General features: G+C 32.3%; 1 protein-coding gene and 2 pseudogenes across 1 annotated transcript; 1 reads left to right on the top strand and 2 right to left on the bottom strand.

The window, feature by feature from the left end:
* Positions 1 to 454: 454 nt before the first annotated feature.
* Positions 455 to 1,427, top strand: LOC108330362 (probable polyamine transporter At3g13620; annotated as a pseudogene).
* A 3,310-nt stretch (positions 1,428 to 4,737) lies between these two features.
* On the bottom strand, positions 4,738 to 9,849 carry LOC108332187 (uncharacterized). The gene is made up of 3 exons (XM_017567368.2): positions 9,304 to 9,849; positions 7,649 to 7,720; positions 4,738 to 7,370 (listed from the first exon to the last, which is right to left on the bottom strand). The coding sequence occupies exons 1-3, from the start codon at positions 9,311 to 9,313 to the stop codon at positions 5,221 to 5,223; spliced, it is 2,232 nt and encodes a 743-aa protein (XP_017422857.1). The 5' UTR covers positions 9,314 to 9,849; the 3' UTR covers positions 4,738 to 5,220.
* Positions 9,850 to 17,660: 7,811 nt separating this feature from the next.
* On the bottom strand, positions 17,661 to 18,514 carry LOC128196221 (WUSCHEL-related homeobox 9-like; annotated as a pseudogene).
* Positions 18,515 to 21,257: the final 2,743 nt, after the last annotated feature.

Raw genomic sequence — 21,257 nt, 5'->3', positions numbered from 1 at the left:
GAAAAAACTCGAGAACCACTATAAACAAAAGTAATGAATATAGGGATCAAAATAGATATTTAGCAAAAAAAGGTTAAACCCTTTTCAAAGTCCCTATTTATGTGGGTTTGTCCTAGTTAGAACCCCGTCTTATCGATTTCACCAATTTAGTCATTTTTAATGAAAATTTGACTCAATTGGGCCCCTACCATTAAATTGGCTTAACGGGGTTAAGTTTTTGGTGACCTAGGATGTTTAGGTGACCAATTTTTTAAACGTGGCATTCACAAACCTTTATACGTGGCATTTCATAAAAGAAACATTTTAAAAATAGGGTGTCTGAATGGATTTTAAAACTTGGCATATGTAGATGGTGTAAACATGAGAATTTAGGGATTTAAGGTTCGTTGTTCTTGAAGATTGAAAAGCACATGGAGGTTTGAAAGAGGGAAGTGGGAAAGTGCAAGACGCAACAATGTCTATGGGGTTAAAATTGAGATTAAAAATCATCGTGGGCAATGTCGCTGTGTTACTCGCTGTGGTTTCTCTCTCCCCCTTCGTGTTAATGTCCCTCATCGAAATCCCCATGATTAAACCCCATAGGTGGGTTAGCTTGGGTCAGAAGGGGGTTAAGAAAGATTGGAACTTGTTCTTCAACACGCTCTTCTGGAACCTCAACTTCTGGGACAATGTCAATACCTTAGTCGGAGAAGTTGATAAACTGAACAAGACTTTCCCTTTGGCTCTTTTGTTGCAGTCATTTTCACCTGCGTCTCCTACTTGATCCCTCTCTTCACTGTCACTGAAGGAGTATCGGTTGACTAGAGCCAATGGGAAATTGGGTTCCACGCGCAGGCTGCGGAAATTATTGCAGGGAAGTGGTTGAAAATCTGGATTGAAGTCGAGGTAGTGTTATCGACAATTGGTCTTTTCGAGGCCCAATTGAGCATCAGCGCTTACTAGGTTCTGGGCATGGCGGAGATCGGGATTTTGTCTAAGTTTTTCGGAGTTAGGTCAAAGTGGTTCAACACACCTTAGTTGGGGATTCTGTTATCGACTTTGATATCTATTGGTGTGTCTTACATGGACTTTACCGACATCATTTCTTCGACGAATTTGTTGTACAGTTTGGGGATATTGTTGGAATTTGTGTCATTCCTTTGGCTGAGGTGGAAGTCACCCTCCATTGAAAGGCCTTATTGTGTTCCTCTGAAGCTGCCACAGTTGGCAGTGATGTGCTTCATACCCTCTGGTTTTCTGGTTTCATAATGGTCATTATTATCAAAACTGTTTATTTGGTGAGTGGTGTCATGAGTGTAGCTGAAATTTGGTTTTTCTTGTTCATAAAACTCTGTAAGGTTGCGATACACTATCCTCTTAGATTTTTAATCCCAATTTTAATCCCAATTTCAATTTCAATTTCAATGAACCCTAAATCCCAATTTTAATCTGCAAGCGCAATACTATTTTTAAAATGTTTCTTTTATGAAATGTCACGTACAAAGGTATGAGAATGTCATATTTAAAAACTGGCCACGTCAATGTCTCACTTAATAAAAAGCTTTACCTCGTTAAGCCAATTTAACAGCAAAAGCCCAATTGTTTCAATTTTTCATTTTTTAGGATTAAATTGGGGAATCCAATAAGACATGAATTTAACTGGAAAAAAACCCACATAAATGGGACTTCCAAAGGAGTTTAACAAGAAATATATATATATATATATATATATATATATATATATATATATATATATATATATTTAAACATGAGATATTATAGTAAGTTATTTAAAGTTTATTACCATAAATTGTTCACTTACATGCTTTGGATCTCTATTCTTAAGAGAGGAAGAGAACAAATGCTCCTAAGCATTCTTTAAATAAAAGTTTAATATGTTTAAAATCTCTTTTTTTTAAGCCTTTTTATTTTTTTTAATTTTGATATTATAAATGTTTAAATATTATCCCTACCACATATAATGGATAATATGCATATCTATTTAGATGCATGTCACGTTATTATTAAATGGTGATGGATATTTTGTTTTTTGAAAAAAACAAATATAAAGACTATAATTATCATATCTTTCTAAAGACAAAAACTAAATTGTAAAAATTATAATCACATTTAACTCTTTGAATAGTTCTCATGTACACAATACTTTTTATAAAACTTACTATATCATTTTTCTATATATTTATTTATCTATCATATTAATCATCTTACCTCAATTCTTTTTTTCTCTTTTCTCTACTTTAACTCGTTGAATTAAACAAATAAAGTAGTTAAAAACATACACAGACAACCTTATTTTAAGGATTTGCAAATAATAAATCTAGGCCGTACAAGAATATAAATGGTAAAAGTTAAAAGTTAGTAGTTACACGGTTAAAAAGCTCCTGTGTGCTCACCTTTAATTTTGATGTTTACATACAATTTAACTATTTTTATTGTTCATAGTAAAGACAAATCCTTAATTATAATTCTTCTATTTTATAATTTAACAATACATAATATTAAAATTAATATACTAAACCTACAAATTTTATAATATCGTCTTGTTTCGAGCTGTGTTTAATCAAATTGAATAAAAAAATTGAGGGAAACAATAAGATAAAATTCATTTTCAACCTCTTTTAATATAATTTATGTTTTCAGATTTTTTTTTTCTTTCTCTATTGAAGGAATAAAGGCTTTATATGAAGTCCTCGGGAGAGTTTCTCCCTCCACCACCACCAACCGCTCCCTGCACCATCTCATACCTAATTCACCTTTTTATAAAACGAATATCAACATCCGTTTTACCTTCAACGGATGTCAACATCCGTTTTACCTTCAACAGATGTCAACATCTGTTTCACCTTCAACGGATGTTGACATCCGTTTACATATTTTATATTTTAGTTTATTATTTTTATTTAAAAAAAAGAAAAAACTTAAACGGATGTGACCACATCCGTTTAATAGATTTTTAAAAAGTATTTTATTTATTATTTTTATAAATTAATAATAATTATTTTATTAAATAAAATAAAATTAATTTATAAATAATTAAATAATAATTTTAAAAAAATTAAATAATATTTATATATTAATTTAAAATATAAAAAATAAAAAAACTAAAAACTAAAAAAAAAAAAACTAATTCAACGGATGTCATCACATCCAGATTAACGGATGTGGCACATCCGTTTAGTAGATTTATAACAAATATTTTAATTATTATTTAAATAATAATAAATAAATTAAAATTAATAATAATTATTTTATTAAATAAAATAAAATTAATTTATAAATAATTAAGTAATAATTAAGTAATAATTAAATAATATTTATATATTAATTTAAAATAAAAATAAAAATAAAAAAACTAAAAATTAAAAAGAAAAAAATAAAAAATTCAACAGATGTGTCCGTTTTAATATATTTATAAAAGTTATTTTAATTATTATTTAAATAATAATACATAAATTCAATTAATAATAATTATTTTATTAAATAAAATAAAAATAATTTATAAATAATTAAGTATTAATTTTAAAAAAATTAAATAATATTTATATATTAATTTAAAATACAATAAATTAAAAAACTAAAAATTAAAAAAAAAATTCAATGAATGTGACACATCTGTTGAAGAATTGAAGAATTTTTTTTTCAACAGATGTTAACATCCGTTGAAGAAAAGAAGTGGGAGTGTAGGATATTTTAAAATATAAAGGATAGTTTTAGAATTTTAAAAAAATATAGTGATGCAGGGAGCAAAGTGGGGTGGTGTAGGGAGTAACCCTCAGTCCTCGTTCAAAACAGCCCAATCGTCCGTGAAGAGGCCCAGAGAATTTGCTGGCTCACCAACACTCTACATTGCTTCCTGCACCCCATGTTTTCTTCCTATAGATATTATGAAACGACCATTTTATCCATAATGAAAAAATTAATGAAAACCTAAATTATTTATTAATATGGAAATACTAAATTTATTATTTTTGAATGCATTCCAGATCAATTTAGAATATAATTCCAAATTAAAAATATATTTTGGAATGCATAATCTCTGTAATATATTTCATAAGTTATTACATTCTGGATTCAGAATGTATTTTTAGATAAGTAAATACATTCAGAATTATACAATCTAAAATATATTATGCAAATTTATGCAAATTCATTCCAAGTTCTTGAAAGCTTTCAGAAAATTGTAATCCAAAAGTCACAACTACAAAGGGGAAATGGTCATTTTAAAAAATGTAAGGGTGCATGAAGAAATAGTTGGGTGCTGGAAGTAAAAAGCGTTTCTAATTTAATAACCGTATTTACTTTTATAAACGTTTAAATGCTTTCTTTTAGTTGTATTAAACGTTTAAATTCTCTGTAAATACGTTTCATTTTAAATATCCAAAAATATCAATTTATAATACATGTTTATGATCAACGTGCAAACATTCTCAAAACACCACCACCGATGTCAACAACATAAAAAGTTGTGGATCGAAAAGCCTACTAAATCAAAGGTTGTGGGTCATGAATGTTGAAATCAGTGTTCAAGTAAACCCCACAAAATGCTTCATAATGACAGCATTTGGTAGAAATATTGATTTCATTTCAAGAGAAATTCAGTGCATTCAATTTTGTTTTTCACCCAAAGTTATGTACCCAGATCAAAGCAATCAGGTTTAAAGCACTTTGCTTGTTTAATGTCTGCTCATAATTAGAAAAGACAAGAAACCTAGTTCTTATAGAGAAAAGAGATCATCAGAGACAAATGGTATATTACCATATACAATTTATTTGCCTTGGTCATGATCTCCTAACAGTTGTCATGTTAGGAAACAAGATATTAACAGTACGGGAATGCTGTATATTTTACATTTAAGGGCAAATTTCTTTTGTGATTCTGAATGTAATACATGATATGTGTCCTTACACAATGTTTTTTGGAATATAATGAACTTTAAAGAAGAAACCTGAGGATTTCATCACAACCTCCACCAAAAGGAAAGAGCTAAAGCTTTAAGTGTACACATGCACTAGCTTTAACCTCTTAGTTTGCCAAATCCAATGGATGCTTCCAGGTTCCAAAGCAATATTCTTGTATCAGACATGAATTTTGTTATGGGTTTTCAATCAGACAAAAAAACCAGTAAACACTCCAGAATATACGTTGCCGAAGAAGATGCCAACCAACCAAAATAATAACACTAATAATCTAAAGTCCTAAAAGTAAAATAAGCACCAAAATCAAGGGCCAGAAGCTCCTGAAGACCCAGCAGCATCCTCTAATCTTAATGTTATTGGTACTTCTTCAATCCCTTTACCTTTATCTGCTGAGCCTTCCACAGCTTTGTTCAATCTTTTCAACCATATATCATAGTCAACAGGGTATGGAGTTCCACAAAGGCTATCCACATAATCAGCAAATGCTTTCAAGAGAGCAGAAACATGACCAATATGCTGCTGGATCAAACGCTTTGCCCAGCTTCTCTCTCTCCATTGTAGAGCAGATTCAATAGAATCTTGTAGAGACATAGTCCCTCCACAAATAAAATACAGGATGTACACAATGCTTTCAGCATCAGAAGAAGGACACAGCTTCCCATGCTGAAGTGCATGAGATGATGAGAATTGCAAATTTATTGCTGGGCTGTCCCTATCTTCCAGCACGGCACGCCCCCAAGATATGGGAACATACATGCTACCTTTGTTTCTAACACCTTGTTTTTCGACAACACGTATTATGTTCTCAGGACAAATATCACCATGCTGCACATTAGCCATGGCTGCACTTCTTAGAGCAGCTAGACAATCCCGGCACAGGCGTGTCGCTTCATCTGCAGAAAATGACCCCTCATTAGCAGCCACAGATGATAGTGGCTCCCCTCTTGGAGATGTCACCAGTATTGGAGTTCCACACCAAGGGTGATCACACCTTCCCCCAGGGCTCTCTTTATTGCATGCTCCAGAATGTAAAATCCTACCGGAAGCAACAATCTCAGGTAAGTACTTGCTCAGGATTCCCTGATTCCTCAAAATGTTTAGAACCTTTGTTTGGCGTTGCACTTGGTACCAGAGGCTCATATCCTCCAAAGAAGGTTCAAGTCTAGATGGGTGAGCACCCACGTATAAAGTCAATAACTGTGAGGGATGATCAAGACAGACTGCACTGTAGAGATAATAGTTCCCTCCCACAAGAGATTCATGAATTTGGAAGCTTTTCTGTCCCTGCTGTGGATCATCCAAGACCAATATGTCTCCACACCTGAGCTTCAGGCGTGATGATTGGCCATTGGAAAATAGTTCATTTTGATCAAGCTCAACAATCTCTCCAGCTTGATAATCAGTTGTCGCATGATAAGGAACCAGTGCATTTTCAGTGTCAATGAGGCAGCATTCTGTCCTCCGCTTCTGAAGGCGGAGGCTATGATCTGAAATCAACGAAGCTACTGATTTTCGTGGTGGTCCATTCCATTGTGCCATGGAGTAGAAAGTTGCCAATAGTACCTGTAGAGTTCCTATATCCCCCCAGTTTGGATTTCCTAACCGGTTCCATATTGGTTCCACTGGGGTGATGCCAATTTCAGCATAAGTTTTGATCCATTCAGCTACGGATAAATATGGGTCGATTGAATTCAATAAATCCAGTTTGCCAAGGTCACCACTGAACTTCATCACTGCTCCACATTTGGAATCTAAAACTAGAAGGAAAACAGAGTCACTGTTGACAGAACTAATCTTGCTCAAACTCCGAGATACAAGAATATGGAAACCATAAAAGAGAGCTTCACAAATGATGCTGACTGATAGTCTTGAATCGTTGTCCAAGAAGACTTCTGGCTTGAATAAGGCAAACTCTACCATATGATCCCATTTAAATCTTGAATCAGTGACAGTTTTTGATATTAAAGCCAAACCACGCATTTCCCTCACCCTGCCCCTGGATATTGCCTTTTCAACACTACTGAACTTCGAACCAATATGAGACGGGCAAGAGACACGTAATGGTAGTGGTCCACTTTTATGCCAAAATGTACGCCAAAGTCCAATGATAATGGCATGAAGGAAATCTTCTGCTGCTAAATACTGATCTTCCCTAAGCTCATCAGAAATGTCAGAGAAGATTGGCATACGGACAAGTTGCTGAAATGGAACCCCCTCTATTGCCAAATCAAGTTTGCACAGTTCATCAGTTGTGAAAGGAGAACAAAAACCCTGAATCCCATCTGCTGAATCACCATTTAGATTCTCCAAGACCCACTCCTCAAGATATTGAGTGAATAACTCCAGATCAACCAGTTTCCTTCCACATTCCTTCAGCCCCTTCAACACTCTTCTTGAAATAGGAAGAATTTTGTTCAATCCTGAGGTCCCCGAGATAGTACTAGCAGAAATAACTGCCATTAAGAAACCATATCAGCAACATTTTGCTCCATGAACCATTTGAATGATACTAACATTAGATGCATTACGGTGTGTAAAAACACAAGGATAATGGCATTATTCAATTTTTAGAGTAGAACAATTTCACAGCTTGTGTATATCATAAAAACCAATTCCATACACATTTGTCTAAACCAACATTATAAAAATGTGAGAGGTTAAAGCATTTGAAAGTCAGTAAATAACCACAAGTGTAGAGACATGAAAAACAAAGGAAGCGATGAATACAAACCAGAGCTGGACTTCCTGAAACTTCCATCCAGGCTTTTTCCAGGAGATAAATCCGATCCATTTTGCAGAAATCCTGATTTGCATAATTAATACAGTTAAGCATTAGAAAAAAATCTTTAACATGGATGTCCTGATCAAATAAATAATTTAGCTTTTTCTCTTCAAATATAAATGCAGTTATATTTTCTTTATCCTTTTCTCTTTCTGGCTTCAATTCTCTCATCTCCCAACTAATTTGTTTTTATCATTAATTTTATACAAAAGAGAGTTATCTTCAACGACAAACCAAAAACAACCCAGGTGAGGCTGTAAGTGAAAGTAAGGCTGCACGAGCAATTTCACAACAATAAACATTTATTTATTTATTTCAATTTATGAACTATTTTGCCAGTAGAATGAAAGGATCACGTTATTCAAATGCCAGGTATATAAAAAGAGAGAAAAGAAGCTCTGATCAATCACATGATTAGCAGGAACTAGGTCCCTTTGGTTACCTAAAAATGAAATTGTTTTTAGTGAGATAGAGCTCTAGACCATAATTTACTTGGATGGATAAAAGTAGACCTTGGAAATGAACTAAAGCTGCAAGATCTGGTTCCTATTGCTCCCATGAACGGGCTTCTGATCCTATTTTAAGATACCCATTATAGAAGAGTTGGTATTTGTTTCAATTCTTGTGGAAACAACACTGCACTCACAATTTTATTGCTCGATACGACCAGAATACTTTCCTTGATTGAAGAAAAATCTTAATTTTGCAACAATCTTCACAAAAAATTTTAGATATAATATACACTCAGTTGGAAAAGCTGTAGAATATATTAAGCGGCCAAAAATAAAAAAATAGTAGAGAAAAAGTAAGAAAGTGGCTTTAAACTCCAGCAGCAACTAGTAACTGAATGACGCTGCAATCAGTAGTTTAGCACATGAAAAGATAAGGGATGCATAAATGTCATGCGAGTGAATTTCATCTTGAGTTCACTGAAATTATTTTTCACAAATCCAACCAAAGATGCCGTGGCTTAAGTACACATAGCACAAACTCTAATCCCTTATGGCAAATATGCAGGAGAGCTTTTTCATTGATTAGAAGCCAATTTTTACAGAGTAAAACACCGGTTTTACTTTTTAGTACTCATATTCTATAGCGATAGTTAGTGTACACTTTGTTGTTGTCAATTGTGATCTTTCTTTTTTTGTATTGGTTCGTAATTCACATGTACAAAATATTCGTCACGCAACAACGCTATCCCACAAAAGACAAACAAAAGGGTAAAATTTTCACACTGCCATTACAAGAATGAAAATCCGAGAAGTTGTCACAATAGTAATTCGAGAAAATAGAAGACATGTGAAGAGTTGAAAAACAAAACATATCAGACGAGTCACAAAAGAACAAGAGCATTCTTCCATTCCAGATTCAGACTGGTGCGGATTATCATACCCATCACATAATTTTACAATGCAAGTCGCATTTGGAAGGCATGTCAACCCTTGAAAGAATAACACACAACGAAAATCACAAAACAATTACTTAATCTAGTTAACAAAGAAGGGGAAAGAGAATACACTGTAAACAACCCCCATTGAAAAAAAACAAACATTCCAAATAAAAATAAAAAAAAGCACAAAAACTAAGACGAAAGTGAAAGTCACCTAATTGCATCGCGACCCAAAAGCTGAAAACTCTTACGGACAAGATTCCAAGATATCCTTAAACCTGGAAGCCCACATTGCTCAACCCACAAGAGGAAGTGACTGTGGAGGGTGACAGGCAGGGACATTAAAGCCAGAAGGTAAACATGAACAACAACAACAACAAAATGGGACGACACCGAAAGTGAAAACGACCAACGTGGTAGTAGATCTCAACAAGGCATTATTATTAACGAGGGAAAGCAAGGCGCAAGGTGTCATCTTGCAGTAAAAGCCAAATGAAAAAAGACACCCAGATGGTGTTTCGGTTCTCTAGGGGGAAAGGGTAGAAGAAAAAAAGTGAAAGTTTTGTTTTGGGTGTTTGTGGTTACATGGTTAGAAGTTGGAAACATGAGACACTGTTACGGAAGCAGACATTGTAGGAGAAAGAGGAGAAAGGAGAGGAGAGGAGGAAAAGTGAAAAAATATTGAGGCGGAAGCAGAAGCAAAGCAGCAGCATTAGGAGGAACAGGATTTGAAGCTATAAATAAAAAAGCTGCGGAAAACCCAATGACCTTGTCTCCAACCCATAGGCCATAGCTCTTTCTTGGCAGTTGGTCCCATTGATAATGATGTCTCACATTTTCGAATTTTTCTTCATCCACCTTCCAGTCCTCTAGCGCGTGTTTCCAAACTCCTCACCTTCTACTAACAGACTATTTGTCTCTTCGCTCTTACCTTAACTCACATTTAATTTTATCTTTAAACATTGATTTAGACTTTATTATTACTTAACTTTTATATTAACAACCAATGTTATTCAATCACTTTACATTACACCACTTAATTAAAATACTAATTATTTTTTAGAAATTTATCAAAATGTTATATTTTTAATTAATTTTAAAAAAGCATATTACATACAAATGCTTTTACAAAATTACAAATTTAAAATTTAAGATAAAAGTTTTGAAGGAAATAAGTTGACCTGACATGATCTTAAATATGAAGAAGAAAACCTTATACAAAATTCCAAGTCTTTTTCACAATTTTTTTTTTAAATATAAAAAATTATATATATTTTTTTCTCTCCTTATTCAATTTGGCATTATTTTTTTTTCCTTTTTGATTTATTATTAAAATAATTAGGCATTATTAAAATAACAAATTTCAAGCGATGATAAAATATGGGTTAGAAAATTTATGTTTGAATGTTTTTTAAGGACTCTGTGAATTTTAGTTTGGTAAATTGAAACATGGTTTTATCTCGTTTATAATCAGGTTCTTTCAATATTATTTCGTCAAATATTCAAGTCCTTAATTCCTTCATAGTGAAAATGAAATCTTTTTTGTCATTTATTATTATCATAAAAAATATTAATTTACTAATAAGTATCGTTAATAACAATTAAGTTAATATCAATATAATTTTTAAGTTGAAACACATGACAGACAATGCCACAGAACAAATACTTAAGTCAGATTCCAACTTCTTCTTGATTACATTTTAGTTCTAACACATCACTGTTATATGATTTTGAATTTTCATATTTTTAATGCAGTGGTATGATTGCATTAAATATTTAATTAAGTTGCTGATTTTTTAAAATGAAAGTACACAGTCTTGGTAATTTATTACTACCATATAAAATATTAAATCATTTACAAATATCATGATTTTGACAATTAAATTACATTCTTATTGTATATTTTTAAGTTATATAGTCCAAATATAGTGTGTTTTTAAGTAACGTATTAATCACTTCATCTATTAAAAAAATTAAATATTTTGTTTTGTTTTCAAAATAAAGTTGTTTTACAAATTCAAAATAGCATTTATAATGTTTTTCCAGCTATATCTTTGTATAATTATTAAATTATTACATTGTACAAATTTGTTACATTAAATAGGGATATTTTCTATGTATGAAATAGTTCATTTTTTTTTCTTAATGAAGGTATTCTAAACTAAAATAAATATAATTTGGGATCAAAGGATATAATTCGCTATTATATATATTTTAGTTTAGCATGTCAGTTTAATTTAATAAAATATTTCGGATATTTGAATAAGTTTCTATTTAAAAACTTCAAGGATTAAAAATTCTAAAAAAATGGGTTTGATTTCTCTTTAAATTAAAATTAGTGTATCATGACAAAAAAAAAACGACTTCTACACAAAATTAAAGAAAAAAAATGCTTGTAACAGGATAAATTTTACGAGATTGAATATCAATGATTTCATACAACTAAAGTTTACTAATATACAGAAAAATGAATCTCCGAACAAAATTCAAAATTTCTCCCATAGTTATTGACTAACAAGTGAATACAGACATGGATATTCAAGTTGTATTATGTTTGGTTCCAAAATAAGCTATTATTATGCTCTCAATCATCTAGAAACCAAAACACTCCTCACAGAAACTTCAATATCATGGTATTCAGTAAAAAATTGTAAAGATTAAAAAAATCCTTATAGTATCACAATTTTATTTAGAGTATTAAGAATTTCTTATTTAGATACTCAAATAAAAATAATTCAAATTAATAATATATGAATTAAACTTTATAAAGAAAAAAAAAATACACAATGCGAATTATAGAACTTATTGGATATCATATCAATAGTCTACAAAACAAAAACATGGTGAAGAGATTCTTAAGAATAGAAGAAAAGAGTGATTAGCACACTAAACCTTACTTTAAGTGAATCCAAGAGCCACAAAATCATTTTAATATCGATTGATTTTGAATCTAGTTCCCTCTAAAACATTTCTCTTATAATTAGTTTATCATTTTCCATAATCACAATTTTGTGAGACAAATGCTAAATACTTAGTGTACTAAAGTGAAATGAGCATGAATATTTTGTCATATATAGTTAACACTTTCTTACTTTTTTTTAAACTTTAGAACATAACTACTAGTCATGCTCATATTCAGCACTAACGAAAGAAGTACAAGGAACACAACTGAAAAGTGCAGTGTGGCACACTCGCTCCCTTGGAGCGTGAATCTTCCTCATAATTTGCTGTCATGTTATCTCTATGCTTTTTCATGAATTTTATAATCACCCTCTTCCTGGCCCAACACTTATTTTTTCGGGGACAATGTGTATTCTGTTATACGTACTTTTAAATTACCCAAATATATTTAAATAACAATAAGTTAATGTTCAAATGATATTCAAGTCAATTAATTTTATTGAACACGGCCTATAATCACTTTTATATATTTAAATTCTATTTCTTAAAATAATATCATGACTATTTAAAATTTATTTATAATTAAATATTACAAATACAACAAAATTACAATATATAAATGATTTCAACTATTGCCTCATAAAACAATTTTATAAAATTTAATTAAATTTAAAATTTACTTTTTAAACATAAATTACATATCACTTGTCATAACTTTTACTATTTTTTGTTAAGTTTAACTTAAATTTAAAGTCACGTTCTTCTATAATATATCTCATGCTTAAATGAGATAATCTAAAATTTCACATTAACTGAAAATATACCAATAAATTATAATGTACGATAAGAATTTTTGCATTAAATTTTGGGTGGTTGAGGAGGAAATTCCTTACATAGTGAGGCCAAATACATAAGCTGTGTCACGTTGTGTTTGAGGTAAGGGAGAATTATTGGAATCTCTTGATTAAGAAGATGCCCTAAACACTAATTATATTTATGTGTATGGAAGGGTTTCGATGCATATAGTAATTATGAGAGAATGTGCATTGAGTGTTATTCATTACTATTAGCACGTTGCCATTATATTGTCTCGTTCTTGAAGCAATCTTCAATCATTTTATTTAATGTTTTTGGGAAGAATGATGACTTATTTCAACCACCAATCTATAAAATATTTACTGGGTAAAAGCTCTGGTTTACCATCACAAATGCACGAATCCATCATAATCGATTTTGTAAAACTAAGATAGATATTCAAGATAAAAATAAGATCAATTGGTTTAATCTACGAAATTATTATTTTTAGTTTGTTTGCTAATCATTGTAGAAGAAGTTATTAAAAGGAGAAAGTTATTTAAAGATTTTATTAAATTATGGTATTTTTGAAATATAACGATTGAAATGAAAAAAAAATAGAGGACTAAAATCAAATTTAGAAACTAAAAAGGAATCGAAATAATTATGTTAAACTTTTTACATAGATATTTTTTTAACTATCCTTTTCTAATATTATTTTTAATTCTCTTTTTTTCATCTACTTTTTCACTTTTCCTGCATGTTCTCTTTGTTTTTTTTTTATTTTTTCTTCTGGTGCCTTAGTGTCCTTGTCCATTGTGTGACTTTCTTTTTCTTAAATTAATACTTTGATTCATATATACACGAAATTATTTATGAGATGAATGAATTTTGTTTTCTATAATAATTGAAAAAAAATTAAGAAGTTAAAAATAGATATTGGACTTTAAAAGAAAAATAACTAAACAAAGATCAAATAAGTTGTCAAGACCTATCAACAAGGAGTATGTAAGAAAGACCAACCCATCAAGGCTTTCTATGGTCGTCCAATGACGTGGCCAGGTTGCTCAACGGAAACCTCAGACTGCACAAAGCAAACATTTTAGGAGCTTCTCACACTTATTGTGCATACTAAACACTTAGCGACTAGTGTTGTCAGCTCAATGCTCATGTCAAAAGGTTTCTACCATATTTTTTATGTTTAAAATGCATTGTACATGTGGGCTGCCATGTGGCACTTGATCCATGAATGTAAATTGATGATCAACTAGGCAATAGTGTTGACATCATTATAAAAGCCAAGCTCCTCCCATATGTATTCTAGACTTTTGAGCTTTGAATTGATTCTCCGTTGAGAATACTCTAAGTTAGTTCCTACTTGAGAGTCATGGTTAGAAGATCCTCTTCTAGCCACCTTCCACTAATGCTAATCTGTTCTTCATATCCAACCTCTCTTTGCTGCATAACCTCCTACATACATCAAACACCTCTTATCCTTAAGTTCTAGTTCATTCCACTGCATCTTCATCTATGATATAATTAGTGGATGCTTCCATTCCAGTTTTGGCTACTGGTCTCACCAAGCCAGTGTGTCATCACTAATGGCAGTAATAATTGTCTTGTCGAATATGAAGGTTCAATTTTTTGAACATTTATGCATCTACATGTTATCAAACATCTATACACAACTCCTTATTGAATCTCCTTGCACAAAATTTCATTATCAATTTCCCTGTATAACATATTCAACTTTATTACATTTAAAATAGGATTCTAAAAACAAAAAGAATAAAATACTTGACAAATAATCAGAATAATGTAAGATTAATTTGTATACCTCTTATTAAAGATGTTCAAATATTTCTTTGTAAACCATGTTTGTAGTTGTAGTAGCTACATTTCCATCTTTATTCTGAATTAGTATTTTCAATCATTCTTTTGTTTTCACCTTAGAAATTGTTACATATAATAGTTGTCCATGGATGAATACGAGGTGAAGAACGAGAAGATAAAATCCAACTTCAAAGAGAGTTTGCCCTTAACTTTTGTTTATTGTTATTGCAAAGCATGTACATATAAGAAATTTCTTCTTTTGAAACTCGAAAGGCATGCTTGAATCATAAGGAGTCAAGTTCATTCTTAGTATAAATATTTTATCACTAACATTTTTGTCTATTATTACTATAGCATAAATAACATTCTTTTCCAAATCATTGAATTGCAACCTTGTACCATTACAAAGACCATTTGCTTGATCAATGTTTCTTAAAAGCATGATCATACACCAACTTTCAATTTAATCGTATGATTGGGAATCCCTGAGCATTTAATATCATTAAGAAACTCTAGAGTAACCACTCATCTTGAATTTCTTGATCTTCATTAGATGGGCAAGGAGTGTCTGAACTTAAATAAGTATATTCTTCACCAAGTTTCAAAGATAAATGAAGTGATTTACCTATTCAATAGACTCAATTGTAGGACAAAGTATACACCATAAAAGAAACCATGATTTATGATATTTTACAAACTAAGATAAACAAAGTTCATTAAAGAAAGTAAAGGTGTTTAAGATTCGTGGATTAAAAGATCTGGTGGTATATAAATGTTACCTTCATCATTTTCATTCAAATTCATATGTTCGTCTCCAATTTGTAGAATCCAATCAACAAATTCTTTTATTGCACTTTCATTTGAAATTGTAGTCTTTAATCTTATGTTTTGTGAAAGCTTTATAATTGTGCAGTATTGCCACAAATCAGAGTAGTTTATTATGTTCACAATATCATATCTTGATCCTTTTTTACTATAGGCAAAATTTGTCTGAAATCATCTCCTAACACCTCAATTTTCCACCAAATGGTCTTTTAGTATTATCTTCTTTTTTAGCTCTCATAACATTTATCAAGGTTTTATAAAAAGCTTCAAAATATAACCTATTCATCCTAGATGCTTCATCCGATATAATGTTTTGTTTCCATCAATAGTTTAGCATGAATAATTTCTTGATTGATGTTGTAGGTTGATTCATCATTGATTGCCTATGCAAAAAGTAGAATGAGTAATTTTACCTTTAGGAAGTAATAAAGATGCAATGTCGTTTAAAGCTACATTTAGGACAATCATTCCCTTTGACCTAATAGAAGTTGACAAATTTTCCACAAAAAAAGTCTTTCATGTACCATCATAACCAATTGAGAAAAATAAGTGTCCTACTTCTGAATGTATTGTTGTCATGGTCTCTTTATACACATGTAGTTGTTCATGAGTAAGTGATTGGAATAGAGATTGATGAAGATTCTCCATCTCTTTTTTTTTTATCATAATTCAATTTATCAATAATAAACCTATTTTGCAATTTCAATGAAATTAGAAGTTCTTTTACTTCTAGAAAATAAAGATGATGTAAATCATGATTTCCAATTTTAAGACCTGCATAACAAAGACATATTATATAAGCATTTAAACAAATTATTAGTTGCAAATGATTTAAAGTTAGTACCTGGTAGGTTCACGTCCTTTCTTTTTTGATATAAAATCGCCTTTGCCAACAACTTCCACATTGAATCTAAATCACATTTGGATTTGACATTATATTCATGATTAAAAAAATAACAAATAACTTTCTGAGTTGATTTCCACATGTAAATTCGCTAGCCTCTTTGATTGCATTAATGAATTCTTTATCATCTACCAACAATCCTAAAACCAGGCTTGTTGGTGTGTAGGAGAAGTTTTTTCATTAATTGTCTTTATGCTATAATGATTAATGCAACATTTATGCTTTATCAATAAAATTCTCATGTAGTAGCATTCACCTGATCCTAGAGAAACATATGTCAACCAATATGATAACTCTGTTTTCTTGGTTTTCATTCTTTTTGTTATGTCATCCAAACAAACTTTGTTGGAAATTCAACATAGGTCAAGTTCATGTCTTCTTGATACTTTTTGTTAGCTTCAAACCAAGCTAAAAACAATGTATTCATATTCCCGTTCTTGTTAAATACATCATAAATTTGATCATCATCTTTAACCAAAACTGGTTGTTGGTCTTGGAGTTGAAAAGTTAATCTTTGAACAACCATCATTTTATGATGAATATCAAAACCAAAAAATTTGATAATCACTACCATAAATTTTATTTTAAGTTTGTTATTTTGAGTTTTTTAAGTATGTTTTAGAATAAATTTAAATTCAACAGGCTTAAATTTAAGTCTTAAATTTTAGGTTTAAACCCTCATTTGGTTCTCGTATTTGTGTGCCAATCTCAAGTGGGTCATCATTTTTTTCGGTCTCAATCGGGTCCATAAACTTGTTAAAATGAGCCAATTAAGCCCTCTCCGTTAAGTTTTCATTAACGCCGTCTGCACATGTTGAGGTGTAATTTTTTTAGATCTCATGGCATGCTGAAGTGTATTAAATTTTTTTGAATGGCTTATTTGTACAATCAAGCACGAGACTCCTCCTCGCCCACCGCCCACTACACCGCGCAATCTGGAGTCGACACCAAGACAATGTTGTGGCTGTCGTTGCTCCTCACCTCCTTCAACTTTGCCACGCGCCCCCTCAGGCACACAATCTCCTATGTCGCCGCCTCGATCTGCTGCAACAACCTCTTCTCCTCCGCCTGCCACGCGTTTCGGTGTGACGCGAATATCTCCATCACTCGGGCGTTTGCCTTCGAGTCCTCCTACCGCTGCGACTTCATCTGGCGCAGCTCCTCTACCACCTCCACCACCTAGGGTTTTTAAATTCACACTCTTGGAGACTTTCCTGGCCAATTCTAGGGACAACCCACATGAGTGGATGAGGTAAAGCACGGGAAAGGTGTCACCTTTGCGGCTGTCCCCACCATAGGTGAATGTATTGAACCTAAAAAGAAAAACATTGTGCTTGTGTTGCAGCAGAGAACCCAATTGAAATTGGGTGCTTTTGCGGTGTGTGAAGGTGCATTGATTTTAATGCCTTTTCCTGATCTTGGTCTTTCTTTGAGAAGGTTTCGTGGTTCATGATCTCATTGAGAAAAAGACTACTGTTGTGTCCAACCTTTGGTTCACACTATGGTTGAGATTGCATGATATTGTTGGAGAACTGAGGGATAGAAAACCCATGTGTTGTGATGGTATCGTTAACTATTACACCTTGACCATTATTGTCCAAAGGAAAGGAGAAAGACTCGATCGCTGGTGGCAGCAAAGCAGTGTTATTGTAGTTGTGAGACTGTAAATAAGTCTGATTCAAGGAGATGGAATTTGGGTGCACTAATTCTTTTGAGGAGGATTTGTCAGAGGAAGAGGATGAGGTTGAAGGTGGTATGATTTGAGAGAGAGAAATTGAGTTTGGTTGTGTTTCTGTGTTGTGGTTCTTTGAGTTTTGGATGTGGTGGAGCTTGTTCTTGCTCTTGGATTTGCGATTTTGGAACCAATAGAACACATTGGCATCACCAACTTGGCCATACTCCTGCAACTGCACCCGGATCTTCCTTATCTCATTCCTTGGGGGATTCACCATCCCAGAATTGAAGATGGCTTCTAGAATGCGAATTTGTTCGGGTTTTGGATTCCATCTCGACTTTGGTTATGGAGTTTTCTCTTCATTTCCCTAATGGCCCTCGGCGATGGGGAATGCTTGCCCGAATGGAACTGAAACGCTAGTTTCTTGAAAGCGGTTTTGATTTCCTCCTTGGCCGCGGTTCGGTGCAAGCTAAGAACCTTGTAGTGATCCATTTCGCTGGACCGAATTGAGATTGAGATTGTTTCGGTTTTTGTTGATTGCTAGGGTTTATGGAATTTTCCTCCCCTCTCTCTAATGAATTTTCTCCGAGAAGTGGCGAAGGAGAAGTACACGAAGAGGATCTTCCGGTTTAGAAGATTGGATATTTTGTTATTCATGGCATGAATGATGACAAATCGTGGCCATGTTGTGCCCGCTGCTTTCTTTGAGGTACAAGTTTAAAATGTTTTTATTAAAATTTAAATAAAAATTCCACGTAATCAAACCATATACATTAGTATAAACACTTCATCACAGTTAGACGCTGTTAGTGAAAACTTAACGGAGAGGGCTTAATTGGCTCAATTTTACAAGTTTATGGATCCAATTGAGACCCACAAAAAACAAGGACCCACTTGAGATTGACCAACAAATATGAGGATCAAACAGGGGTTTAAACCTAAATTTTAAGTCTCTTGTTAACCAATAGACTTAAATCCTACTTGATCTCTAAACAAGAAAACAACAAATATAAGTATTTTTTTAATATGAATTTTGTTTTAGCATGAAACCAAAATCTATAATAAAAAAAAATTAGAACAAAATATATATTTTCAATACATGATAAATAATTCCAAAATCAAAATAAACAAGACGATATCTTAACTTTAAAATTGATAGTCTACAGCTTAAAACAAAACCTGTAGCTTGGCGCTTTGTAATATAATTGGAAGATTTGAATAATTTAATGTTAGATTAAAAAAAAGTGAAGATTATTTGTCAGATTATTATAGTTTATTCCAAAGGCATTACCCTATTAAAACTCTATAAAACTAAAACAAAGTTAAAGCATATTCATAGCTCTAAATTATAAACTCTTGTGCAAAAACCAGTACTGAGATTCATATCTTTCTTGATGGATGCAATTATAACTTAAATTGAACCTGTTTCCTTTGTAAATTTTCAACAACTTTGCAAATTGATATAAATAAAGGAAAGAGAATTATTTCACATTGTTGAAACTGCCATTCAATAAAGTTTGGGCTTGTTGATTAAATATGGAACAGTGGCTGCAAAAAGTTAAACTCCAAGGACTTTCAGAATCAGATAAACAACAATTTCAATAACTTACTATGCACAAAAATGCGACATCTTTAGAACCCCTATCTATCATCTTCTTCAACCATGTATTCATCTTCTTTAGCTAGCAATGTCCCAAAAATTAAAAATGCTTCTGCTTTCGAAATTTCCATGTACTTGGCTAATCAAAGATACTTGGGTGTAACACTAGGAAACAAAATTTCCAAACACTATGCCGAATGTTCTACGGAATCTTATAATGTTTTTGGTTATAATTAATTGAGAAACAATCATCAAAGGAAGACCAAAATTTATATTACCTTGAAATTGTTCTCTCGAGATAGAAATTGAAACTAAGCTCAAAATTTTCCCTATTTTAAATATCGGTTTGGGGTTACACATTATAGAAATAAATTTAAATTTAGGAGTTATCAAATAATTATTAAGAGTGATAGTGTTTATTGCATTGGGAGAGGAAGTTACTCTATTATGTTTTATAATCATTATCGCGTATTATCTGTTATAATTGGGAGCATTATGGTCAGTAGATGAAAGACCTAATGTTAGTCCTATAAATTGTAGAGAAATGAAAATACAACATAAGTATATTCAGAAATATCTAAGTAAGTGTCATTTTCTAACAAATTGGCATTAGAGCTAAGAGAGCCGAGTGTCCAAGTGAGAAAGAGATAGTGTGAGAGAGATGGCCAGCCTAGCAAATAGTATGTCCCTGCATCAGTTGACAAAGAAAGTTAACTTTGACAATTGGAGTGTGCAGATGAGAGCTCTTCTTGAATCCCAAGATGTTTGGGATGTTGTAGCAAATGGCTATGAAGAGCATGTGGAAGATCTAAACCAAATAGTGGCCCAAGTTTCCGCATTAAGAAAATCACGGGTGAAGGATCAATCAGCCTTGTACATATTGTATCGAGATGTTGATGAGTTTGGCTTTGAGAAGATAGTAAATGCTAAATCTTCAAGAGAAGTGTGGCAGATTCTTGAGAAAGTTTACAAAGACGATAATCGTGTAAAGCAAGTTAGACTTTAAACTCTCAGAGGTGAGTTTGAGAGTCTGAGAATGGAAAGTAGAGAACGAGTGGCCAAATATATATCCGAGTGGAGGCGATAACAAATCAACTCGAACGAAATGGAGAGGAATTGCCTGTCAACCGTAGTGTGGAGAAGATCCTAAGGTCATTGACTAAGGACTTCGAGAATATTATGTGTGCAATTGAGGAGTCCAAGGACTTGACCATGATCTCGATTGAAGGGCTTGCTGGGTCTTTAGAGGCACACGAGCAATGAAGGAGAATGTTGTTTTAGCCACCTGATCAGGTACTTAAGGCAAAACTTAACCTGAAGGGAGGTGCTCGGAACACTCGAGGTAAGGTGGTCCTTGAGCAAGAGGCCGTGGATAAGGAGGTCATGGCCAAGGTGATCGTGAAGACGAAGATGAACAAACCGGGCAACAAAACTAGAGAGGTAGTGTGGAAAAGCGAAATGTAGAGAACACTACAAGAAATATTGTAATTATATACGGATAATTATATACGGATTATAATCTGTATGTAATGTAAATATTATATACAGATTTTATATACGGATTTTAAAAAAGAATTACGTACAGATGTTACCTACGGATCTTGAAAAAACATTTTTTAAAATGAAATTGAATTT

Source organism: Vigna angularis, chromosome 4 (assembly GCF_016808095.1).
Source record: "Vigna angularis cultivar LongXiaoDou No.4 chromosome 4, ASM1680809v1, whole genome shotgun sequence".
Taxonomy (NCBI): domain Eukaryota; kingdom Viridiplantae; phylum Streptophyta; class Magnoliopsida; order Fabales; family Fabaceae; genus Vigna; species Vigna angularis.
This window is presented reverse-complemented; position numbering and strand designations above follow the sequence as displayed.